At 45.1% G+C, this 26855-nt stretch overlaps 2 protein-coding genes across 3 annotated transcripts; both read right to left on the bottom strand.

Moving 5' to 3' along the window:
• Positions 1-11946: 11946 nt before the first annotated feature.
• Positions 11947-13808, bottom strand: LOC106741133 (gem-associated protein 8-like). The gene is made up of 2 exons (XM_014612823.1): positions 13000-13808; positions 11947-12792 (listed from the first exon to the last, which is right to left on the bottom strand). Exons 1-2 carry the CDS (start codon positions 13224-13226, stop codon positions 12303-12305), a joined length of 717 nt encoding a protein of 238 aa, XP_014468309.1. The 5' UTR covers positions 13227-13808; the 3' UTR covers positions 11947-12302.
• Positions 13809-14493: 685 nt separating this feature from the next.
• On the bottom strand, positions 14494-20551 carry LOC106741137 (TBC1 domain family member 15-like). Of its 2 annotated transcripts, XM_014612831.1 has the most exons (10): positions 19779-20551; positions 18390-18622; positions 17705-17794; positions 17122-17623; positions 16830-17000; positions 16600-16694; positions 16306-16504; positions 15997-16214; positions 15596-15910; positions 15196-15501 (listed from the first exon to the last, which is right to left on the bottom strand). In XM_014612831.1, exons 2-10 carry the CDS (start codon positions 18495-18497, stop codon positions 15196-15198), a joined length of 2004 nt encoding a protein of 667 aa, XP_014468317.1. In that variant the 5' UTR covers positions 18498-18622; positions 19779-20551. The 2 variants fall into 2 exon arrangements, with proteins under 2 accessions (XP_014468319.1, XP_014468317.1); XM_014612833.1 differs by lacking the exon at positions 19779-20551 and having other exon boundaries at positions 14494-15501; positions 18390-18497.
• Between the last annotated feature and the right edge of the window lie 6304 nt (positions 20552-26855).

The following is a 26855-nucleotide window of genomic DNA, read 5'->3' as shown; positions in this document are numbered from 1 at the left end:
CCTGGGGCCTCCAACACCGCCGCGCGGCCTCCTCCACCTCCTCTCCCGTCTCGCGATATTATCTCGATCTTTCCATTCCTACGCGGCCAGTCGCGAGAGGCCGAGATCGAAAGAGCGACGACGAGCCCGAGTACGGTCTATTGCTCTTTCCTCGCGTCTCCTGATATCGCGTCACGACTCGTGTGCACCGTGCGGTCGCGCGTGCTCCCTCTTCCCCGTTGTCCGCGAACGACGCATAAACCACGAGACCGTCGCACCTTTATGATCACCCACCTATTTTATTTCCTTTCTTTTTTCTTTATTTTACCACCAGCACCAATCAATCACAATCACTCGGTTTTATCCTTGCTTTCTCTCGACTGTGTATCCACTTCCACCCGGCGCGTACACACGCGTACCCCTCTCTCTCGCGCGCGGAGGAAACGAAGTACGTTCACTGTAGTAGGACTCGCAGAGCGATTGTTTCACTGCATCGTCGACCTTCCGTGGCCGCGCGAGCTGCTGCTGCTGCTGCCTGGTACAGTCCTCGGAGGCATACCAGCGTCGTGGAGATTCCTTTGCCGGACGAGAACGTAGAAGCGGACAACTCTACTGCGCTGCTGTTCCGTTTCCTTTTCCTTCTCTCTTTCTCTCTCTCTCTCTCTCTCTCTCTCTTTCTCTTTCTCTCCTCTATCTCTCGCTCGCTGCTCCCCGACTGATACCAGAAAGAGAGAGAGTACTCTCTCTGTTTCTATCCGCTAGTTCCAGGCACTATCCGCTGCACTCGCTGTCACTAGGGTATCTCGACGGCGAGATATGGCACATTCCTCGCGTTAGATCCACGAGCGATAACCCGGACGATCAGCACGACCGGTCGCGAACCCAGCGCGATCGTCTCGCGTCGTACATGGTGACGATCATGTCTCGTCCCGTCGGACACCTCGCGCGCCTCTGTCCTTGGGGGACACGTTCCCGTCTTCGCGGATTCTCTCTTCTTGATCGCGCTGCGCCTAATTCGCGCCGCAACGTCGTGCCAGGCCGAACGTTGCGGCTGTCATCTCGTAGCTGGCTCTCTCCGTCGAACTACGTCCGCTTCTCGTATTCCGGTACGCCGATCGAAACCTGAGTGCAAAGTACGAATGATTAGGCGCGAGAAAGCACCCTGAAGCGGGGGATCGAGGTCCGGAGGAGCGGTAATCTACTCGCGAGCGACGATCGCACACCGCGTGTTCGTCGACCGAAGGGAAACGAGCGATCTGCCCCGAACTGTCAACGCACACTCGTCGTCGATGCACGCGCCGATCCCGGACGAAAGGTAACGCGTTCCTGCCCGACCTCGTAAACGAAACGCGCGTGCATACAACACGATACGCGGTTTACGCAGATCCTGCCTCCGCAGACTCACGACAACGCTTTTCTTCGCGGCGCGACGGCACAGTCGGACGCGTGCCGTCCGTGCGACGAGCCGTCTCTCTCTTCGTTCACGCGTTGATGTCTCCGGTTCCTCTCGATCGGCGAGAAAGAGAGAGAGAGAGAGAAAGAGAGAGAGAAAGAGAGAGAACACTCGGTATCTCGCTCCGGACCGTTACGCGGCTCGACTCCGTCTTAACGCCGAAGAGCGGAATCGGTCCGGTGCTAAGTCTACGACGGATATCCGTAGAGACGCGAACTACGACGGGGCCTAAACAGCAGCCCCTTAAGCACGGCGGTAGCACGAGATGTCGCGTTCTCGGGCCCAACGTCCGTTCCGCGCGGCTTCGAGGTTAGGCATGCACTGACATGGCGGCACCTGCAAGGCCTACCCTTCCCCTGGCTCGGCGGACTTGCCTGGCTCGGTCAGGGGGACTTGGCTGGACCCAACCGGCGGCCATCTTGGAGAGGGGAACGGCGGCGGTACCAGGCCCCGATACACCGGAGCCCCGGCATTCAACGCGCTTCGCGGCAGCGAGCAGCTAGACCATACCAAACTCTCTTGCCTGCCTGCCCGCTTGGCTGCCTGCTCGCATGCCGGCTCACTCGCTCTCCCGCTTTCCTTTTCTTCTTCTCCTTCTCCGCCGTCTTCCTACCTATCTACCTACCTGAGCGCTCGGTATGCCAAGAACTGACTTACCGTCCGCGCTCATTCCGCGCTCAGCCCTACGAGCCGCTTGTACGACCATGCCAAAGGTCCCGGAATTTCGTGACGTGACGGGAAAAGCGGCCGTCACCTAGAAACGCGTACTGCGCGAATCAGGGCTGGGAGAAGAATAGCCGAGAGTGTAACGTTATCGCGAGATGTGTCGCGTGAATCGCTTAATAATTAACCTTTCATTAGTCGCAAGTGTATCTAATAAATATGTTCAGGTTACAACGTATCGCCGTTGCTACACGATCTCAAGGTCGAACTCAGCCTTGTCATCAATGTCTCTTTTCTATGATATCTTTGTTCTTCACTGTTTCTTTTTTTTGTATTTTAACGCCTGGTCTGTTAGCCAAGTGCTGATGAAAGGAAAATTCTTTCAAGAAGCAGATGAAAATAATGGGAAAATTGGTGTATCCGTGAGATACATCGCGACCATTCATGGGTGGAAAAGTATCGCGAGTAACGGTGGATTAAAGCCGAGTAGGAAGGCAAATTGCAACTGTGTGTTGGAATGCGAGATCAAGAGTCGCGGAGCATTTATAAAATTGCTCGAAGCGCCATGGTGCGATGCTTCACGATCGAGGTTTCAAATTTCAGCCAACACGATTGATTTTTATCTCAAAAAAGCGTGAATTTACATGTTTACATGACGACGCGAGGTTTATGCTGTATTTTATAATGCGTTAGGCGTTGCTAAAAACGTATTTTCCACGGCATATTAATTTCTAACGTTCTCTTAACGCCACGAAACGCCGAGATCCGCGGTAGTTGGTTACACGATGCATGAGAGATATCGTCGGACGATATAGGATTTCAGACTCGAAAGATTTCAACCTGTCGCAAACGCGGATGATATATCTCGCATGAAGAGAGAGAGAGAGAGAGAGAGAGAGAGAGAGAGTATGGGAACGCATAACGTGTATGTCTAGGCGAGCAATAATTTATATCTCGGACGAAGTGGCCTCACGAGTGATAAATTTTCCAGTTAATAATTGGCGGCGATATTATTCCGGGCTGTCTACGTAGAGAAAACTGGAAATTATAATATTTACGTTATAAATGAACGTGCGCGCCGCTTCTGCAGCATCAACTACTAGTCACCAGTAACTGCTGCACGCGTGTATGAGCGATCCAATGTCACGAGTGCTTCCTTCTCCGACATTACAGACAGGTAATCGCCCAAAGCGCCGATATATTCTTCCCGAACGCGATATCGCAGGATATCCTGAATGGCATCACGATATCATAACGTCGTGAAAAAATACAAGCGCTCTCTCATAAAACGCGAGGTGGACTGTCATCCCTCGCGCGATCGCAGTGCCTCGTTCGAATGCTCGCAGCGTGAGAGAGCGGCGCGTAATCGGCGATCGAAAGTTAAATGTTCGCCGCAAGAATTACGGCGGATAATGGGCGCTGATCGGCGACCGTGCAGCCGTTGTCGCGAATCGGATCGCGTACTCGCATACTTCGCGAACCACGCAACCGGCTATTAGGACGATTCGCTAATACGCTCCGTCCGCTCGGCGGGATCGCGCGCACACGACGGTTTGTTATTTCGCACGGTTATCGACGGCTGGTAGATCACCAGCGTCTGGTTGCCACTGGCCGCGTAAAATCAGCCCGGAACGAAAGGAAGATCCATCGGTTCCGACGGCGGCAGGCAGCCGGCCGCGCGGCGACGTGTCCCGGGGGTCGAGGACCCCTGCACTCACTCGCTCGCTCGCTCTCTCTCTCGGTCTTCCTCTCCTCTACCTGACTCTACGAGTAGGCAGATAAATCCGCCGCCTACTACTACTCGGCGCGGACAATGCGCTCGGGACGGTGCATCATCGTCCGTATTGTTTGCTCGGGCAACGGGCTCGCACCGCCCGGCTTTTCTCGCAGGTGCTGGAAGCGCACAAAACGCGAGTGGCGACGTAACGCGCGGTGCGTCGCGCGACGACACGCGAATATTTCCCGGGAAATGAAGCCTCTTGTGCGGAAGTGACGAGACCGTGCGTCGCGGAGGAATAATGCGCGCCTCGTGCCTGTCGCGCGCTAATTCCGCGAAGGCGGGCGAGCGTGATTCGGGTTTGGCGTACGTGGTTAGCTTTAATGACGTGGGAATGTGCGGCTCGGGTTTCGGCTTGCGCCAATTTCGCGTCGCGCGCGGTTCGATCGCGCGGCAAAGGAAACGAGACAGCTCCAGGAGGTGAACTTCTCGGTAAGTCGTCAGCGTCGTATCCTCGCGTTATCCAGCCCGACGACGACGGCCCCGGCATCGACAGACGGTCGGCAGCAAAAACGCTTCTTTGTAATAATAATGACTTCCATCTGCGGCGAATGTGTATCATTTTTGGCATGATAGAAAGAAATGTTGCGTGTTGTCACGCTTGCCTGCGCCCCTACGGCACCGCGCGAGATCGGCGCGCACCTGCAAGCCTCCGCCGAGAGGAAGGCCGCTGTGTTCGGTACTGGCGAGCGATTCCTCATCAAACGACTGTTCTCGGAACGAGACTTCCTCTCTCCCGATCTACCTTCTCTCGCGATCACTCTTCTCTCTACCTATTACCTTTCCTCTCCTAATTCTCGTCGTTCTCCTTCGGCTACGTTCGTCGTTCGTTCTCGCCCAATCTTTTCTTCCTTTCTCTCTCTCTCTCTCCTTCGTCTTCCTCTTCTTCTCCTGAGGTCGAGCTCGCGATGGAAGTGCCACCGTCACCGTCGTCTTACCCGATCCCCCACCCTTCACGACGACGCACATTTCCACGAAATCGTTCCAACGTACACCAATTTCGGCGCGACGTGGTGGCATGGTCGCTAGGGGAAAATTACAGAGTTCGGGGATAAAAGGTGGTAGCGGGGGCAGAGGCCGTGGACGCAAAGAAGAAGGTACCGAAGTGGTCCGTGGATACAAGGGAAGAAACACGGCGCGATAATCTGAGACCGAAGAAAGGAAAGGACCGTGCTCTCTCGTCATTAAGCGAAATGATTGCCGGTCGCGGGACCACCTACACCCGCGGAGAGGCCCAAGGACGGGGTATCCTAAGGTTGGACCGCGGGCCGCTTTTAGAAAAGTACGGATTGGAAGTCGCGGTTTCATCGACCCACTTCCGCCGGAGATTAGCGGCAGTCTTCGCCCCCCCCCCTCTCTTTCTTTTTCTCTTTCCGCCGCGAAAAATATTACAATATAACGGAACGAGCATTTCGTGAGATCCGAAATGACACGTCGTGTTGCTATTCTCGAGAATAAGAAAGAGAGATGCATCACGGAACAACTGATTATGAAATATGCGGGGTGCAACAAAGTATTACTCTATTTAAATTTACCGCTGCTTCCATAGTATTCATAAAAGCGCGCTAAAATTCCGCGTTATAATTGTTCGATTATCATAATTTCTATGAGTAATTATCCTGTGGCATAAAGATAAATACATTCTTCTGACAATGGAAATCAAACATAATAGTGTTATAACATTGCACTTGGCTGGAAGATCAAAAGCGGCTATTGTAAATGAATTGCGACATTCAAAAGTAAATAAAATGTTTGTGTATCGCACGATAAATCGTTACGAGGCAACCTGTAGCATTGCTAAATGTTATAATGGTGGTAAAAAAAGCCGTGTCCTCGTCTGCTAAGGTACGATAGGTAAATGCTTGCTTGACACGAAATCTGCGACGCGGCGCACGAGAATTAGCAAACGAGCTTCAAATTTCGGATCGACGTCTCCGGCGTATATTAAAAGATGAACTTCGACCAAAATCCTGCAAGATACAAAATATCAAGAGTTCAATGACAAGCAGAATAAGATAAGACTTGTAAGATGCAACTATCTAGAGACTAGAATCTATCGCAAAAAAAAAACATGAAAATTTGAACGCTTTTAAGTCAAATCTTCGCCGAGAATGAAATGCTATTCTTCAGAGCCAAATTCGTGCAGCATGCGATGTTTATAAAAAGAGTCAACTTCGTTATACGCACAAATTTTCGATATCGAAAATTAATGGCAGATTATTAAATTGTAACCAATTGTTAGTGTTTTTACAAATCTTCAAATAAAAATATCTGTTTACAGAAAAGTTGTGATATTTTGAATTAAGAACACTTCATGCACCGCATCCTGTGTAATATTATTAGTATGCAATCAAATTTCTCATTCTATATGTGAACTGTTCTACGCAGGGAAAGATTAGCTACGAACAAACCGCTTACTGGCGTTTTAAGATGATTTATCACTGGCAATTTCATCGTGGGATTAAGATTACTCTGAAGAAATAGAACTTTTGCAAAGTCGCGAGAGTGAAGGATTAGAATACGAGTGTTGCTTCGCGAGCGTAGGCACGACGACGACGCTGCCGGGCGATCGAGTTACGAGTTTCGAATATCCGCCAGTAGTCGTGACTGCCTCTAATGTTTCGCAGGCGTGAGGCTCGCTCGAATTTCGTAAAAACGCTATTTGGAGGCGAAAAATAGATGTCGGGTCGATCCTAAGTTTCCGACTGTATCGATATCGCGTGATAATCGTAGGCGTTCTCGCCATGCTTCCTTGTTCTCTTTCACCCACATCTTTTTCCCGAGATATCCATTTCTATTTTTTGAATCCAACTAGAACCTACCTGCTGTTGCTTTCGATGAAATAAAATTTGCAAGTTAAGAGATCAAGAGAATAAATTTCGGAATATATACGAATTCCCACGATATGGCTGGCTCATTTTTCGCGTTACGCTAAATTATTTACTTTTCTTATTCTGATTTATATAGCTTATTCTCGCTGTAGTAGCAATCACGGTTTCTAAAGCGCCTACAATAATTAATCTGGTATCGCACGATGAAGAGATGATACGTTCCCGTCACTCGACGCGGTAAAAGGCGTTAAGTACAAAGTACTTCGCTCAACGCAGCGGCACGATGACCAAAACGTGAAGAGGCACTTACAAACGTCACAAATACAATTTTCGCGGGGTTCCCTGACATTTTAAGGATCCCTTCCTATTCCGTTCTGAAAAAGAGTTAACAACCGTGGACACGTAACGCGCCTGTTCGGGTGCACCGTCGGCGCGATGGAAAGCGGAGAGAGGAGGTCGGAGGAATACTTTCTCACGACGATTCACGCGACGCGCATCGGGGACGTCGCAGCCGCGACGGCGTAGAATAGTAGCGCCAAGTGGAAGATCCTGCCGAGAGGAGAGGAGAGGAGATGAGAGAAGAGCACGACGGAGAGAGCGAGAGGAGGGCTGCGGAGCAGGGGGATTTGTCGAGCCGCGTTCTGTGGAGGGGCGCCGAAAATTGGGTACTGGTGGGGGTGATGGAGACCAGCCGCATAATGACAGGGTGCCTCGCGCCAAGGCCCCGCTAACGAACCGGCCCACGGAACCCAAAGGGTCCGGGCTAGGACACGACACTGTATTATTTTACCATTTCGGGGGTCGGGGGCATCATCAGAAATCATCGCCGAATCCATATAATCAGTAGACGGTTACGTGCAGCCATGATTTTAAGAGCTACAGGGAGAAAGGGAGGNGGGGGGGGGGGGGGGTGTGTGGCAAACGGCGACGCTGAGTCCAAGCAGGGCGGGAGGGAGATAGAGGGCCTAATAAGGCGAGCGGTCGTAGGTGCCTCCACGACGTCCTCGTCCACGTCGTCCTCCCGGACGACTCGCGCGGACTCTCTCTCTCTCTCTCTCTCTCTCATTCTCTCCCCCTGGGTCCCCGATACGAACTTATAGGACTCATTGCGGCCGCTAATGACACGAACGCGATAAAAAGCAAGCGCACTCCCTCTTCGCCGGGCCGCGATTCTTTTTCCCCCTTGTCCGCGCGCGCGGCGGCGCCATCTTGCACGAAAGGTGGGCCTTAAAACGTCCCAATGAGATTGCAAATGCACGGTAGGACGATTCTGGGGCGCGATGCGGCGCGGCGGCCGATGCGGCGGGAGCAGGTAGAGGAGGACGAAATTGCGCGCGGAAAAAAGGAACTCGGAGTCGTGTGCGACCTCTGGGAATTGACGAGGCCCGGGGTGAGAGATCCCGAGCACTCCGTCGAAACGAGTGCTCTCCTCGGTTTCTTTCTCTTCCCTTTTCCCTGCCTTTTTTCTCCCGCATGTCGCTCGGAGAGCGTGTCTCCCGCTCGCGAAATGAGGATTCGCGTAATTGAAGACAAATTGCCACGAGCAGTCTGTAACTACGAAAGTGTGCACTCAGAAATATCAACTTTGCAATCTTTACTTCTGCACGGCGTTTAGCGAGAAGCGAGAAAGTACGGGGCGATGAAAAGATGCATTAACGTAATAAAATCGCGGAGATGCTTACTCATAAGCAAGGGTCGATCGCAGAGGGGGTGAATGGTGTGCGCGTGCGTCGTACGATCATGCGTGTGTATATTCGCGAGTTAACATTTCTATCTTTCATTCACGCTCTTCATGTAATGTTATTAATTCCCGACTTTCCAACGCGTCTGAGAGCTTTCAGCGAGTCGCATCCACGGCGCAGTGGCACAATAAAGTTCGTTAGCGATTAATTGATATTTATAGCGATTTGTGAAAGCTCCGTAACGATTTCCGTCGATATAACGAAGCGAAAAGCGAATTTAATACACGTGCCCTCGATATTGCATTTGTGCGCGAAAGTACGCGAACGGACGTCGGGAGGCGAAGCAATGAAGTGCAATACGTGAGCACATTGAGAAAGTCGATCGATAAAGATCTAAATGAAAGTTGTAGAGGGGAATATAAAGCGCCTCTCCTGAGTACTTTGCGTAGGATCGACCGGTTTAGTGGGAAAAAGAGAAGAAGAGTGTTTTGCATGTTACGTATCCTCCACTGATTGGAAATTTGCCATTCATATAAGTCGTAGCTTGTCGAATAAAAATAAAATAAATATTGTGCGCGGTGCAGATACCGAATCAGCCATATCGCGCAGGTGCGCCGTGTGTATATTATCGTATATGTTTACAAATGCGATAAATACGGCGTACCGACAGTGGTAATCGTGAAATCGTTAAAACGACGATTGTCAATTTTTTCACTGATAACTCATTGAGGTAACTCGTCCTATTCTCACGAATGTCTCAATTATGGGACAAACTCGGTCCTATCTGGAATAAACAATGTAGGTAACCTTAATTCTCTTTGTGTCTACATTTATCTTCGAGCGAGATACCGAGTTTCAACTAGGGAATAATTTAGATCTGAGAAAGAGGCGAAACGACGCTCGGATATCCCGTGGGATTGTGGAGGAAGATAGAACGTATGGTCCGTATCGGCACTGCGACACACGTTATTTCGATAATTAGGGGCTTTCGCCGGGCGGAGGTATCGATGTTGGGGTCTCACGAACTGGTTTGAGAATCCTACGGCCCTTGTCGGTGGTTTCCGTCTACAGATAACGCATTGACGATTCGACCGAACTCCCCCGCGCTCCGATCTATCTCCGATACATCACGATGTTGCCCTCCCATTTTCCCGAATCATCCAACGGTACGTTGTCTCCCATTATCGAAACGCGTTGTTCACGCTCGGGAATCTTTTCCGTCGCAACAACTCGAGGATGACTCGATAGAAATCCCGCGAAATATGAACCCGACCGGCAATATATGATTTCGTGTCCCAGTCGAAATTTTGTTTCTACATTAATCTTGCAGCTTCCATCAAACTTGAATTTCGATCGGATTTGGAGACTCCAAAATGAAATTGCAAGAGTAAAGATAGCAATTGCGTCCAATGATGCTGTATATATATTGAAAAAAATGCTGCTGTATCAATGGAATTGGTCAACAGCGTCGCAATTGGAGTAAATCTCTTTGATTCAATAGCAATATTATTAAAACTAATAATCGAGTTATTAAAACAATTCATAATGTATCATCCAATTATGGCGCTGTTGACGCAATTCTGTTAGATTAGACAATACCAATCTCAACTGAGAACAATTGGCTGAGTAGAAACCTCTATGTAAATCTTTTCGCTCCTACAACCGAGTTTTCGTCTGGTCTCCAGGCAACGGAAAATTCAGTTACATCAACGGAATTGTTTTTTTGCTATTTTTTGTAGAACCAAAATATCAACTCGTGAATATATAAACGCGTTTTATGTCCGAAATGAAGGAGAAATATGACTTATATTTTTTTAATTCATTATATGTTTTACCATCCGTCTTTCTTTTAGTCTTGACTCGCCGTTGCCCTCCTTATTACCTCCCACCTTACCTCATCCTGAGTACATTCTCCTTTTTATCTGTCTTTTAAATCGCTCAGCTCATATGTCGCGTGTCACTTTATACGCTCATGCACTCGTATGTTACGTGCGTATCACCAACACGCATGTCTTATATCGATTTGGGTCTCGTTGCGAGGCATTCTAGCCTTTTATGCGTAAATACTTAATTTGTACCTGACACACACAATTGTTCCTTTTCCTTCGTCTTATTGCATTCGATAAAATGATTATTATATCTCACGGCTCGCTCGTTTATCGACACGGTCTACTTTCGTGCAAAGGAGACTTCACGGCTCGCGTTTTCTCAGGAAAGAAACGAGCGAGTCGACATTCTATCAATTCCATGTTCAATTGATGACAAAGGGGGTCGGCCACGCATACTTAATATCAACTACTTCGCGTTGTCCGCGCAGGAGTCGCAGGGTCTTGGTGCACACACCGTGAGTAAGCCAAAGTCTCGGCACCTTCTCGTTGGTATCGCTCGGCAGACCTATGCGCCGTGGTGGCGTACCAAAGGCACGAACACAATGCGCGATAATTGAGTTACGGAGGCACGGTAAGCGGACGGTTCAGCACGAGCGATTCGACACACGCGAACGGCGACGGCGAGATCGGCGATTGACGCCGATTTACCGGGAACGCGAATACACGGGAATCCGCAGATCGATTTTTGCACGCTGTGCTTTCCCGATTGTCGAAAGATCTTCCACGCCCCGGCATCGCCAGGGCCCTCGACCGTAGGACTACTGTTATTACTTATCGCAGTAAACGTCCCGGCGTCTTCGCGGTAACCGGACTGCTAAAGTGGTTTACATAAATGTGCGAGATATTCATAAAATATGCATTTTCCTCCTCGCGCGCCGTCAGCACTTTCGCCGACGATATTCAGAAAATATGAAAACAGTGCACTTTGCGTATACGCACAATAAAATCCATAAAATTGAACAGGTGCTAAAGCGTCGATCTTTATATCGCACTCCGTGCCGCGTTAGTTAGTTAAAACTTTTCGCGAACGCTTCTTCGCCTCCTGCGCTTCCTCGTCTTTTCTATCTTTTTTCGATGCACCCCGTCCGTGCGCGCACGTCATTACGTATGTGTGTGCGTGTATGTGTGAGTGTGTAACAGGCTACGTGCTACCGCATCGCGGAGGCAATATCATTTTTCAGGCACGACGCTGCCGATCGATTATTTCCGATCCGAGTAATAATAATATGTGAACGTAATTGCCCCGTCGTTTAGATTAGCTATTAATTGCTTCCTCCGGTGTATTTCATATGATAGGTGTCATTTATGGCCGCACCGTTGCTGCGCGACCCGACAAGAGAAACAACTTGATATTGCCTCTGGCGCGATTGGGTCTTGCGCACCTCGGCCTCTGTCTTTTCAATGTATACGCGAGGCGATTCGACCAAGAGCTCCATGAATTACGTATAAGTCCGATCTCGCAGATCGTTGATGTAATTTGTTCGTTTTCGCAAAACCGAAGGATCCGAACGGAATTTTTCGACCGGCTGATATCACGCAACTATCGGAAATATTAGCTGCGAAAATGATTTGACCTCTGTTTGGGGAGGTTGACTCGTTGATTATTTATCCGGGGAATATGTAACGAGGATAATTGATTCCATTAGCAAGGAATTGTGACTTCATGGAAAAGTTCAAGAGGAAATAATGGTATTTTATTTATAACTGTATATCTTCGTTACATACACGCGCACAGGAACATATTTCTGTATTCACATGTGCGTATGATAGAGATGCGCAAACACCAAAGTAACGCCATCACTCGGTCATCCACTTGCACCAACAGAGGAATGCTGGACCAACGATAGGATGCAACAAGATGAGCTAGGATGAGTTAGGACGTACCAGGATCTAACTTAACGTTTTGTCAATATATCATTAATGTTATTTTATAATTTACATAACAAAATGGCGTGTATATATTTATGAAATATGTTCGAGTATATCGAGAATTTATCAACGAGACAAAACCAGATTAAATTAACTATTTTAAGGTTTAAGTGGGATATTGGGCCAAAATTGAGGTTTTACTTTATCTTTATAATTGTCCAACGTAGCCTGTAGAGCAGTCTCCATCGCCAGTATCTTGGAACTCGCATCACCGTACAATTCATTTGCCTCTTCTTTCCTTGCACGAGCACTCGCAGCACCATCAGTAATAAGATTACCTTCTACGCTTTCTTTCTTACACTTGGCCTTATCGGATTTATGTTTTTGCTTCATTTCTCTCCTATGTCTCTCGCTTTTCTCAAAAAACCTCAGCATCTCTTCAGTCACGGTAAATTCCAGCTCTTCAGCTTCTTCATTGTATGCTGCTTCTTCCTGCTCTTCATTGGTATTTTCTTCATGATAGTTAGCTTTAGCTAACATAATATCGGGACAGTCGGATTGGTTAAGTAATGACCTGATTTTATTGCGCAATATCTCATTTTCATGTTCAAGAGCCATGCAACGTGACCTCCACCAAGTTACATTGTGCCTGTAAGCGACAACAATAATAACCTATTAAAACGATAAATTCCTTTGCGAGAAAATTGCCGCTATCACTCGACGTTCAAATCTTAATTATCCTTCCAATATTCTAATAAATATTTATAAATTTGTTCACTAAAAACAAGAACAAAATCGGCGGCAAGGGTAGTAATAAAAGGAAACATAGAGTGAAATGTTTACTTGACGAACTTACTTTGTTTGCCAATCCTGAGCCGCGGTATAATTTTTCCAAAAAGCGTCGGCTTGCATCGTACTTGTTGATGGTCCCCGCACAACAAATGTATTGGCATGCCCGGGAGTAATCTTCCGATGTTTCGAGGATCTAACCTCAACCTCGACTCGAATCTGATCGCGTAGTCGTTTTCGCCAATGTCGCTTTTTCTTACACTTCCTATTTCGTCTCGTGGGGACAAATTCCATGCCTGGCAGGACGCAATTTGTGCTTTGTCTAGATCAAATATTTATCTCGCACGGAATAGACGCCATTATTATTATTGTTTGTGTTCTTCTCATACGAGCGTTGGTAAGAGCCATTGATGACTAAACACCGTTATGAAGCGTCGATAATGTCGATACCTGTTAACGTTCTTAGGCATGTTCGTTTCAGGCGCCATTTTGTGGGCACAAGCCTAACGGTCTTTTACAGAATCTTGCCCGTGATAGGAACAAATTTGGTTCCTTGCACCATTCCATGTTAGTGAAGGTCAAAGATGTAAGACTGCCAAAGTACGCGAACACAACGTAGATGCCGAATGTCGAGCGATTTCTTTCTTTCGATGGGAAGAAATGCATGCACGTCGTTTCACTCATCCGACTCCATGTTCCCGACGCGACACGGTGGAAGTCGGTTACGAGCATTGGGAGATATCACGTTTAATCGGCCTCGCGCGAACCGAATAACGCATCGAAACGATCGCCCGTATTTGACTCGAGATTCCCGATATTCGTCTGTACGCGGAATTCGGTTAAAAGATGCATCGTATACGGAGCGACGCGATCGTGTTCGAACCGTCGCGGAACGACGCGAAACTGCCGCGGTTCGTAGAGTCGCGTGACATCATACGTTCTTGACGCGGCTTTTTCGAACGATCGTTTAAGAAGTTTCGGCAATAATCAAGCAATCATAAGCGATTGCATTTTTACAATGGCATCGTTTATTTCAACATTTTGAGTATCAACTATTTTCGAGTACTCTGTATACTTTGAATTGCACAATTTCTAGTAAACAAATAAATAATCATAATTAAACCTACTTATGCGACGTGTATTTCATTGAGCGTTTCCTTTCCGTTATTTCAGCTCGTTGAAGTTGTCTTATGTGTGAATTATTGTTTGGGAGTGCCGAAAGTTTCATGTGTTTCTTGTAGCAAAATATCGTTAAATAATTGCCAAAAGTATCTTGCAAAATCAGACGACCTATTTGTTTTCAAACAATATGACTTAACGTCGTTAAAAGATCTTTTATTTGCAAATAATACAACTTATCCAAGCATCAAGTGAATTTTTGATTCTTCAGCAGCACAACTAAATATCAAGTCCGACATACTTTTGTTTCTATGTATCAATGAGAAATAAAAGTTCTTTTGATTCTCGACGATGAATCATATTAATAAAAAAATGAAGAGTTGAACAGAGCGAAATGCGGAACGACCAAAAACAGAAATGAAGAAACTGGTCAGCAAAAATATATGAAAGATTAAATACGTGATCTTTATTAGAAATATACAGTGACGTGTCATGAGGCTTTATATAAATCTAAAAAAGAGGCTCTAACTTAATTGAGAATGATGCGTGTATAACACTTATCGAAGTCCGAAGGTGTTGCTATGTCTTTGTTCCGTTTTTCGCATCTGAAAATCGCACGTTAGATATCGTAAGTTCTTTTTCCCTTTTTACACTGATAATATCTCGTTTTTTGCACGTACGCACGTTCTATAACCCCTCTTTCGCTCCTTAAGTTATAAATATCTCAAAATTCAACACTACTATTAGTTACCTTGCGTACTACATTCGCAAACACGAGGTAAACGTCACGTTCACATAATTTATGCTTTAGAATTTCAGGCTCAACAGTCAATTACAACATTCAAAGAAGAAAAGAAAGTACTTCATTTACTATTTAAATAAAAACAAATCTGACCAATATGATACATCTGTGTGTAGGAACGTGCTTTTTCTTCTTCTTGTCCACATATTCCGTTACTCCGAGTACGATTGACGTCCGATTCAATTTCGTTGAGAGCTGCATGGAAATTATTGTCGCAACAATATTTTCCAAATAGTAATGTGTAAGATCTCGGACGAACGTCGCAACAGATATTTGATCAAGTCCAATAGACTTTTAATCATTTCTCTGTCAGTGAATCACTATGAAAGACCAGTCCTGACCTCACATATACGACAAATCTAACCCGCGCTCAAACGATACTTCATTTTCTCCAAATTTAACACTACCACTCGTTGAACTATTCCTCCTTGACCCGTTAGCAACTGTTGTAGCCTGAGAATGATTACCGGACGCCTCGCCACCGTTTATACTATTATTTATTGACGTTTTATTCAATGGCTCCAGTCCGATGATTATACGAACGCTATCGGGAAGTTGATCTGCTACAGACATAAGTTGATAATAAATACCTTCTGCTTTCGAGAGCGTCCAAGGCAGCTCGATGTGAAGCGACAAATCGTTTATGTGCTGTGAACAATAGAATATTGCATGTTGTACTAGACTTCACCAAGTAACAATTGTCATTTATCGCCATAACGAGGTAAAAAATGTTTCGACTTACCTTCAGAATTTCCGTAAATCCGTAATTGTTTTCTATTAAAATATTCTTCTCCGTATCCAAAATGGCCGCGCAGAAGAGCAAGTGGAAGTTTTTGCAAGGTAGATCCGTCCACAGTATCTCCCACAATTTCATTATATCGATCGCGTTAAATTCTCTCTTGAAAAGTACTAACAACCATCGAAAGCAGAAGAACATATTGCCAGAGTCATGTCTATTCAGATAATAAGCTAATTGCGGTTCTGTGGTACATAGTAAGGTATGCAATTGACACAATTGTGCTTTCATGCCGGCTTGATCGATGTCGAAGTTAGAGCTCTGTTTTAAAACAGTAAAAGTCACGTAGTGTCAGTAGTATTGATATCATATATATATAATTACGCAAAAAGGAACATTAAACTTACCAATTTATCCATGAATCCAACAAAACACCAAAATGCATCGACCTCACTATCCATCAGAAACAAGATAGGGCTAAGAAGATCGCTCATACCCTGAACGTATCCTAAATCGAAATTGTACATTACATAAGTCATAAGTATATGAGTTAACTGCTCCAAATGAGGATTGTTATCTCCAGCATAATAAGGGTGTGTTCTGTCTGTCCTGTTAACATCTTTTTCTGAAACAAAATTAAAAAAAAAAATACTTATAATCGATTCAAAATATAAGCTCATAAAAATGGAGCGATTTTTAGATATTTCATTTATTACCTATCAGACTTTTTCTTTCCTTATAATCAGAAAACCGGTTCTCTTGTTCCGGTGTAAATGAACGCCACTGTAATTTCATCCTAAAATATTCGTCAGTCTTTTCACTTTGTAGATATGCTCTTTCTTTACTTGTCGAATTCCATGGGTAATAATTCAATAAGTATTTCCATACTTCAAAACGTAGTGGTGGAGAAATACCCTAATGGATTGACACACACACGTACCGTAAATTATGTTATTAATATATATTAAAAGTACTAACATCACTTAAGTTAAATATATTTAAATGTGTACCCCACGAAAGATGATTTCTCTAACAGTTTCTGGATTAATAATTCTTCCCTCTGAGTCTTTGGATCTCTCCCATTGTTCCAGTGTCAATGGTGTACCTAATAACAATCATGAATTCATATTTTCAAGAAAATTTGCGTTCTAAGTCTAATTAGCTCTTTTTTTTCGATTGATGAATATCTTATAATATGAGCAAATTTTCTAATATATAATATCTAAATTAATATATTTACCACGCGGACACGGTGGTCTGGGAGGTAAATCGGTTCCAACACCAATCACTTCATACTCATCTCCAGATCCAACAGATACAGATATAGGTGGCTGAGGGTCGATTGTAAGAGAGCGATTTAACAAATCAGCGACAGCTTCCTCAACAGGTCGTTTCACTGGTTCCTTATACACTGTGATGTTATATATTTTATATATATTATACATGTTATATATACCTCAATTTATTGTTACAATAAATGCTTTCTATGATGATTTGAAATATATCAATCCTAAGTTATGAAATCCACTTACACCAGATATCTGCGAGTTTGCTAAATGCCTCCATTGTTGTTTCATATGGACGATTGTGTAGATTCTTTACAAATTTCCATACGTAATCGGAGGTGTTCTCTTGAAACAGATCTAACTCAGCAAAGGATTTGTTTAATACCGATTCAACTTGGTCCATAACAAGATACAAGTTCCTATCCATGCGTGATTTTACAAATTTGATAAATCCTTTTAGAGAGTTGATGAAACTTTCAGCATTAGAGAGCTGAAAAAAGGCAACGTAGGTGGTACCATCCCTCTGCATAAGGATGAGCTGTTGTCCACTATGATTCACACGAAACGACTTCAGATCAGAGAATAGTATTCTAACATTTCTTGTACGTCCTAAAGAGTCTGCACCCTCTGAGGATGTACGAGTCCTTCTAGTGTGTGTGTCTACTAAAGACCATTCTGGATCTTGATCTTGATATTCGGATACCACAGAATCTTCGACAGGCTTCCATTCTATACATTTACCAAAACTCTATAATATGGCAATAAAGGAATTTTATGTTAACATATTTATATACAGTGATAATACTGACTAGAATAACACAAATCTTACATATTCCACAATGTTAAGCGTGCCAGAACTGTGAACATCTTCTCTGGTATTTGCTCCACGAAGCACAACGCCCGTATGAATACAGAGATCCTGTGCATAGATTTAATAAATCAGATCTATTATAAAATTATTATATCACATTAGATGTGTAATAATCGCATCTCTCAGACATTATATCAATGCATCAACATCAAACATTAACGTGGGCAGCAATGAAATACAATGACTGACAACCATCAGCCAATAAGGGGTGCCTGCCACTGTACTGTTTATAAACAGTCACGAAATGCCAAAGGCAAATTATATTGATATAATCGGCAAGAATCGCTCGTGCTTAATTCCTACGATCGCGAAAACTAAATTAATCGTTTGAAATTCAGTCACGAAATACAGAAGTTGAGTGAAACTTAACCTATATGTCCGACAAAGAAAACGCGGGACACCAAGTACTTCGATCAAATTGCAGCAAGTGCTGCATTTACACGATTAAACGAAACATTGCTCCCATGCTGCCGCAACTGTTTACTCAGCATCGAATTTTCATTGACATGCAACGAATACATGTGGGCGGGTGCATTCGCAGAACGTCATCTCGCACAATCGTGAGCGCGATCAGGCTCGATTGCACCGACGAGTTATCCTACAGGACCTCGCCCGACGACCACACGAAAAAGGGTACGCTCACCTTTCCCTGCTCCATCGGTTCGGACATGTCGTATTTGTACGAATCAATCTCCGCCACTGCCGTTGAAGTCAAGTGTTCCACGTCAAGTTCATCGCAACTCTCCCACATCGCGACTTCCTATCTCCGTCCCTATCTCGCGTTCTTTCTTCCGCGCACTCACCACGGATTCCCCGTCTCGCTCTCACGCCACAAGATCGCTACTGCGCGCTTTAGTCGTGGCGTATGTCGCCTCGCTGCGAGCCATGCGTTGCTCCAAATTAAAATGGCAAATATACGGGGTGCACGTAAAGGGATAGAGAGAGTGAGAGACAGGGGGTGAGAGAGAGAAAGAAAGAGAAAGGAAAGGTAGGAGGGGGTACGAGAGATGCTTAAATTATATTTACATTCCAACATTTCTGACAAATTCCTCTTAAGAATTTCGATAAATATTTTTACATTTTATTTTACCTTTTTGATAAAAAAAAATATTTACATCTTTTTATTTGAAAACTAGATGGAAAATTAGACAAAAAGTTTCAAATATTGCTTTTGCTGCATACTTTCACTTGGAAATTATACGCGTTAGGATATAGAATGAGACTGCACCACACTTTGAACGCGGTATCAATGAAGTTGAGGAATGTAAATTTTGTCCCGTACGTTAATGATTCTTTTAGTGGTGAAGAAAATTTGACAGGAGAGTAAATAGTGGAATATATTTCTTATATCTTTAACACAAATACTTTTGTATGTCAAAAAGAGATTTTATTTGCTTTTAACCGATCTAGTAAAAAACAATGTATACTAAGCACCGAACTAATTAACGAAAGCGCCTTCTCTCCTCCTCTTTCTCTCCTTCTCTCTTTCTCTCTCGAAAAATAGAAGCTTTCTTTTCCAACTTAAAAGCGTTTAAAGAACGAGTTTAGACATGTAGATGTATCGGCGATTTTGAAATAAATATGATCACACGTTTGCGATACGCGCGCGCGCGCGCTACACCGCTCTCGGCTGCCTAAATAGGCGGGCTAAAACTCTGGCTCTGTGCATTTGCATTATTGAGCGCACTAAAGTGCACGCTCCGATGTGACAGGGGATAAATTTCGCAGCACGATTCCACAGGTATCTTTCTTTATGCGCGCAATTAAACAACGGTGCGATTAATTCCTGGAGAGAGATATGCAATAGTATATGTATGTGTTTGTTTTGCGTATGTGTTTCGCGTATGTACATATGTGTGTATCTTGTGTATGTGTGAGCAATTAAATGTAATTTTAAAGTCACATCGCACATGCGCGAAAGTTACGGCTCGAATGCCTTCATCAATGCAACCCGTTGCATGATACGTGCAATATGGGACTATTGGGATTGTAAATAAAGAGCTATTGTTATCTTACGATAGAAATAACAAACTTTGATCTTGCGAGTCGCTCGCCGTTGCATTCGCTCCAGTTGACTTTAGATGCTTTATTTGCGCGAACAAAATCGCGCTCGACTTTCCATCACAGTGAAACCGGCGTGAAAAGACGTACAGGTGTATATACGGCGGCTATCCTGTAGCGGAAGTCTGCAACTAAATAAAATAACGCGCACAGGCTACGTCTACGAAGATTTACGCACGTTGAGTAGCTATTTGTTGTTGTAATTTCTTACGTTTCCTCTTCGTGTTGTTTACCTTGCTCGACAATTCGGTTTGGCGTTTTATTTCTTCGGCCTATGATTTTTCGGAAGGCACAGCTCTTGAGATTCTTCAAGTGAAGCATACACAATAGAAGGATGTTAAATTATAACGATTATCGCATAAAGCCACGTCACATTACTACGGGACATGCGCGTGTTTACCCCTCGTACTTTGCCCGCGTACGCGTTTCAAGCGAAAACTGCTGCTCGCCTCCCGAGGACGCTGCGATGCGTCACACAGTCGAGTTTCTTATTACTCCTCCGATTTCAATAATGCGCGTGTAATAATGGAATATTACTAATAATTAAAACCGCTTTTATCTTTGTTGTCCGATGGGACAAAGTGTCAGCGGGTGTATCAGAAAATCCACGTGCCATGTGACGTTGGTGGATAAATACACGTTATAAATGCGCTTTCTGATCCCCGATCAAATTTCGATGAAAAAGCATCGTGATTGAAAACTAGTTTCTTCGTCGAGGTTGCCGTCGAGTGCGCGTGTATCCTCCCCCCCCCCCTTTCGGTTTAAGCCCGAGTGCACTTGCACCGAACGGCTGCTGACCTACGTTAAGTCGTCCGCGTGTAACACTCATCTGATAATACTAATCGTGCAGATAACAGCGTTCATAAGTAAATCAATGAATAATCTAAATTTATATTAATGACTTTTTAAAGAACGCTTTCGTCGCTAACTGCGCAATTATATCTTTCGGTACTTCAAAAATCGGTGTATAATCAAACTAATGGGATCATTTTCAAATTCAGTTTATTTACGAAAAGAACGTACGAGAAGACCCTTTTAATATTGCGTAGAATAATATCACGGATGACTCGTCGCTCTCGGTCTCTCTTTCTCTCTCTTCGCATGGGTAATGGTATCATATGTCTATATTTCCCTCCGTTAAAACAAGGGCGTCTCCGCTCTGTTTACATGACTGTCAACATCGTGATGCAAAGTAGATCAACGGTAACAATCTACAACTGAATCGCGCGAGGGAAGCCTGCGCGATGCCGTCCCAGCCCTTTGTTCCACTACGGACGGAAGAGAGAGAGAGAGAGAGAAAGAGAAAGAGAGAGAGAGAGAGAGAGCATACTTTCCTTTCACAGTCCAAGTGTTACGCCGAGTGCAGTTGTACCGAGTACGGTTGCACCCAGCGCGTACGATGCACCGCGTGCGACCGCATGGCCTTGCCGGAGAGTACGATGGATCATGGGTCGACTGGGTGGCCAGGTATCTTGAATTGGATTCTAGATAGCGGGACAGAGAGACTTTTAAAAGCTTCGAGAGGATCATCGGAGCTCACGTTATAACACGAAAAATACTGGTGTAGGGGTTTTCACTTGAAGATGAGACAGTTTGCGTGGTTCTAATGTAATTAAAAATTTTGAAAGCAAAGGCGTGTATAAATTAAACAGCACAGTATCGCATACACATTGCATATATATATTTTTTTGCACATTATATATTTATTTCTCTCGCACCTTCAATTGTTTATTATACTATATAGAAATGGAAGGGTGGAAGAAGGGGGCGAGAAATCAATGATGTAACTCGGAATATCTCCTCGCAACGGAAGACTCCTCAGTCGGAAGACAAACGTCATAACAGCATCTCCAAGCGCGAGTTACATATCAGGACATATAATTAATAATTTACAACGCAGATTGACGGTGTTTGCAAGCTGCATAATCGCTTCAACCTTCGAAAGTTACACAGAGAAAAAGATTTCTCTGAATTTAGTATATGAATTAGTACATGTATAATTAGTATATGAATTAGCATATTCTCTGAATTAATATATGTGTTTGATTCATTGATTTGGGTTTGTTTGGTATAAACAACAGAATTTAATAACAAATATCATTTTGTTTGAATAAAAATGTTGTTTCATTGGAGCAAACCATGTTGTTTGATTGTTGTTTGATAGAGAAAACAGTATTATTTGGAGGAAATATACCTTGTTTCCAATTGTTTGTGACATTTTAATGTTGTAACATTGGATGAATATACAAGAAAAATACGTTTTTTGACGTAAAGATATTTATCGTATCTGAGAAGCCAAACAATCCTGTTTGTTGAATTAAACTTTCGGCTGGCTCAGCTCCAAAAAACATTCCAAAAAACATTCCAAAAAACAAATTTGCTTTAATTAAAGAAATTTTATTAAATTCAAGGAAATCCTTTCCTCTGTATGTGTATGAATATCGTGCATGACGGCGCCTCGAAGGCGCGTGCAAGTTAGATCACTCGTTTTTACGAGTTGCGCGATCCGCCCGGCAAATCGCGTGACCACGTTGGAGAAGGAAGGCGGAAAGCGAAAATAAGCGAGCGTGTGCGTTTGCAGATGTACCGCGCGATCGACGATGGCGAGAGAAACCGGCGCCTCTTCTCTAGGCGTTCATAAACTTCACATTCCTCAGGACCGAGGGGAGGAGTACGCGGTATCCCGCTCGTAATTTGAAGTCGAACGGAGGAAGAAGAACGGCGGGCATTTAAATAGACCAGCGGCCGGAAGACGCGCGGGGCAGACCGGGGAAAGATGATTCCGGCTGTGCGTTTTCTACGGCGTACGAAGGCGTTGCTGCTTTGCTCCGCAGATTAAAACGTTCTCTCGCGTTCGATCAGGAAGAAAAATCACGGGGATATCGCATTCTCAGTTGCAATTTTCTCGGCCGGCGATGGCGAGCTGAAATGACCCCGGACGAATCTGCATTCTCTAAGTGCACGCGCACTGCCGACTTGGCTTTTTGGTGTCGTGACGAGCATTGGGAAGACAATGAGCTCATTTCGGCTGACTCATCTCTTCTCATTGAATCATCAATCCCTCCATTGAAACCGATATTAAACGTATTTTACATTGCCGTAATGTGCTTCATGTGACGCAAGTTTAGCTTCGGGGACTGAAAAAATTAGCGGTACGCGCGAAACGGGAGTGATTTATGCAGACGCACGCAATGATCTTTCCTTTTCTTTCTTTGTGTAATGTCGTTTATCGGGTTTGCCGACAATTACGTACAATTAACTATACCGAGAATCGTAAAGAGAAAGAAATGGGTACAAGTGGGAATTAACGGACGAGCGATTCTCCTAATTTCGGTGCACTTTACGTATTACGGTTGCAGTTTACTTTTATTGAAACAATTTCGCCGCTACCAACGCCAGACGAAACTTCACGGCGTGCGGCAATCCTGCGGCACCTTGTGAATCAACTCTTGGCTAAATATCCGCACGGTCTAATGGCACTTTGCGCAAATAAACTTTCGCATCGCAAGACGAAGGCCTGAGAAACTAAAACGGCGCGTCTTGAAGTGAAGTATTAATTTTTCGGGAAATGCGTCCGAGAGTCTAAATCACGAGCGAATATTAATTTCTAACGGCAGGATAGATTTTCAGAACGTCAAAGCGTTTCTCAAAGTGTTTTATTGCAATTATTTAAGGTCAATTAGTAAACTTTATCGTATATTTTTCATCTATAAAGAAACAGAGGAAGAAGTTTCATGTTATTATTTACTTCTTTTGCCCATTTTGTACACTAATTAGATGAAAACTAAATAAAACAAAGCATAGGGTCGACCCCACCAGAAGGTTAAAATGAAATATCAAGATAATTCGATCGTTTGTATTTATAATTCAAGTCGTTCTATGCGTTTGCAAAGTTCAAGCGTACCGTCGAATTCGGGTCGGCGATGTTTTTCACTTTTGAGAGTCCGTTGCGAAACTTATACACACACACAGAAAAACGCGCGTGCGCGCGAGACGTGTCGTGTAGATCCGCGATGTTTATATTGCACATATCGCAGACGGTGTAAAATATACGGGCGAAAATTTTTGTTCGTGACTTCTAATAATAAATAATAATAAATGACCGAGCGAGCGAGCGGTTTAATTACGTAAAGCTTGGCGTGTGGGTGCATCTGTAATTATGCGATAACGCTTTTCGTATGCCCACGTGAGTGCGTTATTCGCAGGTACGCGTCGATCGCATTCGGTATCTTTCGACATAACGGCGGACGCGTCGCCATGTACGATTTACAGAGCCCGCGGACAAAGGCTCAGACGCAGCGTACGCGACAGAACCAGGTCATTAGTCATGAAATCAGCGCTCCAACAGTAAAAAGCAAACGCGCGTTATCCAGCGCGCACGAACAACTGACAACGGCGGTTTCCGCCGGAGAGAAGCTGCGACGGAAGCGTATGCCGGATGACTATGCGAGGAGGATCGAGACATGAACTTCGATCTCGCTCGTAATCGTCCGCGGCTTCTTAACTTGCGACACTGGAGCGAAACGAGGAATTGATTTTGTGCTTCGAAGCGGCAGCGTTGCTCGCGTTCCGACGCACGCTGTGCTCGTAAAGATTCAATAGAACACATAAATACAGACGGTCCACGACTGCCGGGCACGAATAATTCTGGTTAAGCGTAAGTGGGAAGGAATGCAGCTGCCATTGAAAAAGAATGAAATTTTTTCCTCAGCACGTGGCGTTTATAGCTCGAGCTATCCGAAACGAAAAGTTGAGGAAAAGTAAGCGTCGTCTCGGAATTATTTCCTTGACATTTCGATCAAATGATATCTCACCGACGATTGCCAATGATACGGCACAGATATACTACAGATAATGCATATTTCGAGGAGATTGCGTGAAATTTTTCGCATTTTTTCGGCATCGGCTAAAATATTTAGCGTAAAGAAAAAGATCGCTACGCGTCATCGTTACGTTAAGACATTTCTTTCATTCTACGTACATTTGGTACATTGATGATTGATGGAAATCCTCTTAACAAGCAATTGAGAAAATCGACTCAAGCCGCGACGTTTTCTTCGCTTACTTTGTACACGCGCTTCATTTCCTCCCTCAATACCCCTTTCCCAATTAAATGCGAGATTGAAACGGAAAATAACGCAAACAATTTCCGCAGCTGTGCAGATAAACAGCGTATCGCGTGCCACGTTGCGACGAGATCTTTTTTAGGATAGAATAAAAAAAAATAAATCTTTATCTCGGCTCACATGCATATTTATTTTCATTATCTTGGATCGTTGTGAGAAAAAAAGAGACGCGACGAGAGATACAAGCGATACGAGACCTCGCTTTTTTGAAGACCAACTTGTTATCGCACGTTAGTAATTTTTGTTTTTCGACCCCAGAACAACAGTTGTGTTACTCGAGCAGGAAAACGGGGAGTCGTTAACGGCGATTTGTTAGCTTGGCGAATCGTCGATTCAGGCAGCGAGCGTTTCATTGTCTCACTCGCTGGCCGGTGCTATGGTACGTCATATTGACGCGAAGGTTATGCGAAGCGGGGGGAGATGCATTATTCTTAACCGCACAGGTGCAAAGTTCGCCGGGGAAGCGAACCTAAAATAGTAGAATGCGGCTCCACTCCTCGGAATGGAGAACAACGTTGCGTGGAGAAATCAAACGCGCGCTCCATAGTCCAAGGAATTACAGGTAATCAAATTCCCGTCGGGCACGCGCACCGAGCGAGCGTGCTGTGTTTCCTTCCAGCCGGAGCGAGATCCGCTTTTTGCCCTTTGGAAACAACATCGTCGATTTGCAAGCCGAGTGTTTACTCCTCACCGTTGATATCTGCCGGGAGTAAAACAAGACCGTAGGTTTCTTTCCGCCTTTCCTTTCCTCCACGACAGGTTCTTCGCCGCCGATATTCAGGCGGCGTGAAATTTTTCCATGGAATCGTCGGGAGACGTTCACGCAATTTCAAAACTGCCAGACGGAAAGTTTACTTCGCGCTGGCCCGCGAATTCGATCGGACGGAAAGGAGACGCGCGATGATCGTGAGAGGATCCTGCGTTTGTCGTGAGAACTTGTGTCGAACGTTTATTTACCGGTTTGCCGCGACAATGGCATAACGAAGGAGCGTCGATTATAATTAACGAACTCCGCGAGGTCCGACGTCGCGCCCAATTAAACATTGTTTATTAACAATGCAACGGACGTATCCTAGCAGCAGAACGACACTTGCGTCAGAGCCGAACCCGGACTTCGATCCTCATTCACGAGTGCAGGTGTCCGCCGTGTGGATGATTCTCTCTCTTCAGCTCTCTAGCGAACGAATCGAGCGAGCCTCCTCGTCATGCTCACGCTAAGCGAGCACAACCTTCGACTCCAGCTTCTCGGTGCGAGCGTACTCGCGCTGGTGCGGGTGTACCCAACGTGTACCAGCGAGTTCAGTGCTAGAGTATCGACCCGCGGCATGTGGTGGCTCATTCTCCTTTCTCCTTCGTTCCTTCCTTTCCCCCGTGCTCGGAAGGAATTATAGTTCCCTCTCCTATTTTCCTATCGCCGCTTCGCTCGGCCTGCCTGCGCTCCTCGCCACGTTTTCCCAAAGCAGGGTTCACCTGGTAACTGTAAGGTCGATACTCGCGCGAACGTGCACGGAAATTCCACCCTCGCGACGCGGATGCGCTTTGTTGTTCATGCGCGAGCGTTCAACGATGTACTACGAGGAAAACGCACCCCGCACAATATAATAAAGAAGAGACGAGAAATTCGTTTTTCTTTCGCACGGCGTGCGATGAATAATCGCACCACGGACGCGTTTTCTTTTCTTTTCTTTGTTTGAACGAACGCAACTGCTTCGGATTATACTTGTTAATCTTCTTCCTCGGCATAAGCGACGTTCTGTGTGTTCGGTAAGATAGAGTTAGACGACTATATTTATATTTTGTGTAATAAGCTCGCACGCAAGAGTGCCGTTCTGTTTTCTCCCGCGGCCGGGCAAATAATTACCTGGGCGAGCAGTAGAAAATTACAACCCACGAGTACAAGTCTGCTTGTGTCATTATCTTGA

Source organism: Dinoponera quadriceps, unplaced genomic scaffold, assembly GCF_001313825.1.
Source record: "Dinoponera quadriceps isolate SergipeBrazil2010 unplaced genomic scaffold, ASM131382v1 scaffold555, whole genome shotgun sequence".
In the NCBI taxonomy this organism is placed as follows: Eukaryota; Metazoa; Arthropoda; class Insecta; order Hymenoptera; family Formicidae; genus Dinoponera; species Dinoponera quadriceps.
The sequence above is the reverse complement of the archived record's forward strand: the minus strand, read 5'-3'. Positions and strand labels throughout refer to the sequence as shown.

What these genes read in the sequence shown, in the direction of transcription:
- LOC106741133 (XM_014612823.1), bottom strand. Translation starts at nt 13,226, where the DNA reads ATGGAATTTGTCCCCACGAGACGAAATAGGAAGTGTAAGAAAAAGCGA. An exon ending in GCTCAGGATTGGCAAACAAA is followed by an intron (nt 12,793 to 12,999) that starts GTAAGTTCGTCA and finishes TGTCGCTTACAG; the next exon opens with GCACAATGTAACTTGGTGGA.
- LOC106741137 (XM_014612831.1), bottom strand. Translation starts at nt 18,497, where the DNA reads ATGTGGGAGAGTTGCGATGAACTTGACGTGGAACACTTGACTTCAACG. An exon ending in CAAACTCGCAGATATCTGGT is followed by an intron (nt 17,001 to 17,121) that starts GTAAGTGGATTT and finishes ATAACATCACAG; the next exon opens with TGTATAAGGAACCAGTGAAA. An exon ending in CAGACCACCGTGTCCGCGTG is followed by an intron (nt 16,695 to 16,829) that starts GTAAATATATTA and finishes GATTGTTATTAG; the next exon opens with GTACACCATTGACACTGGAA.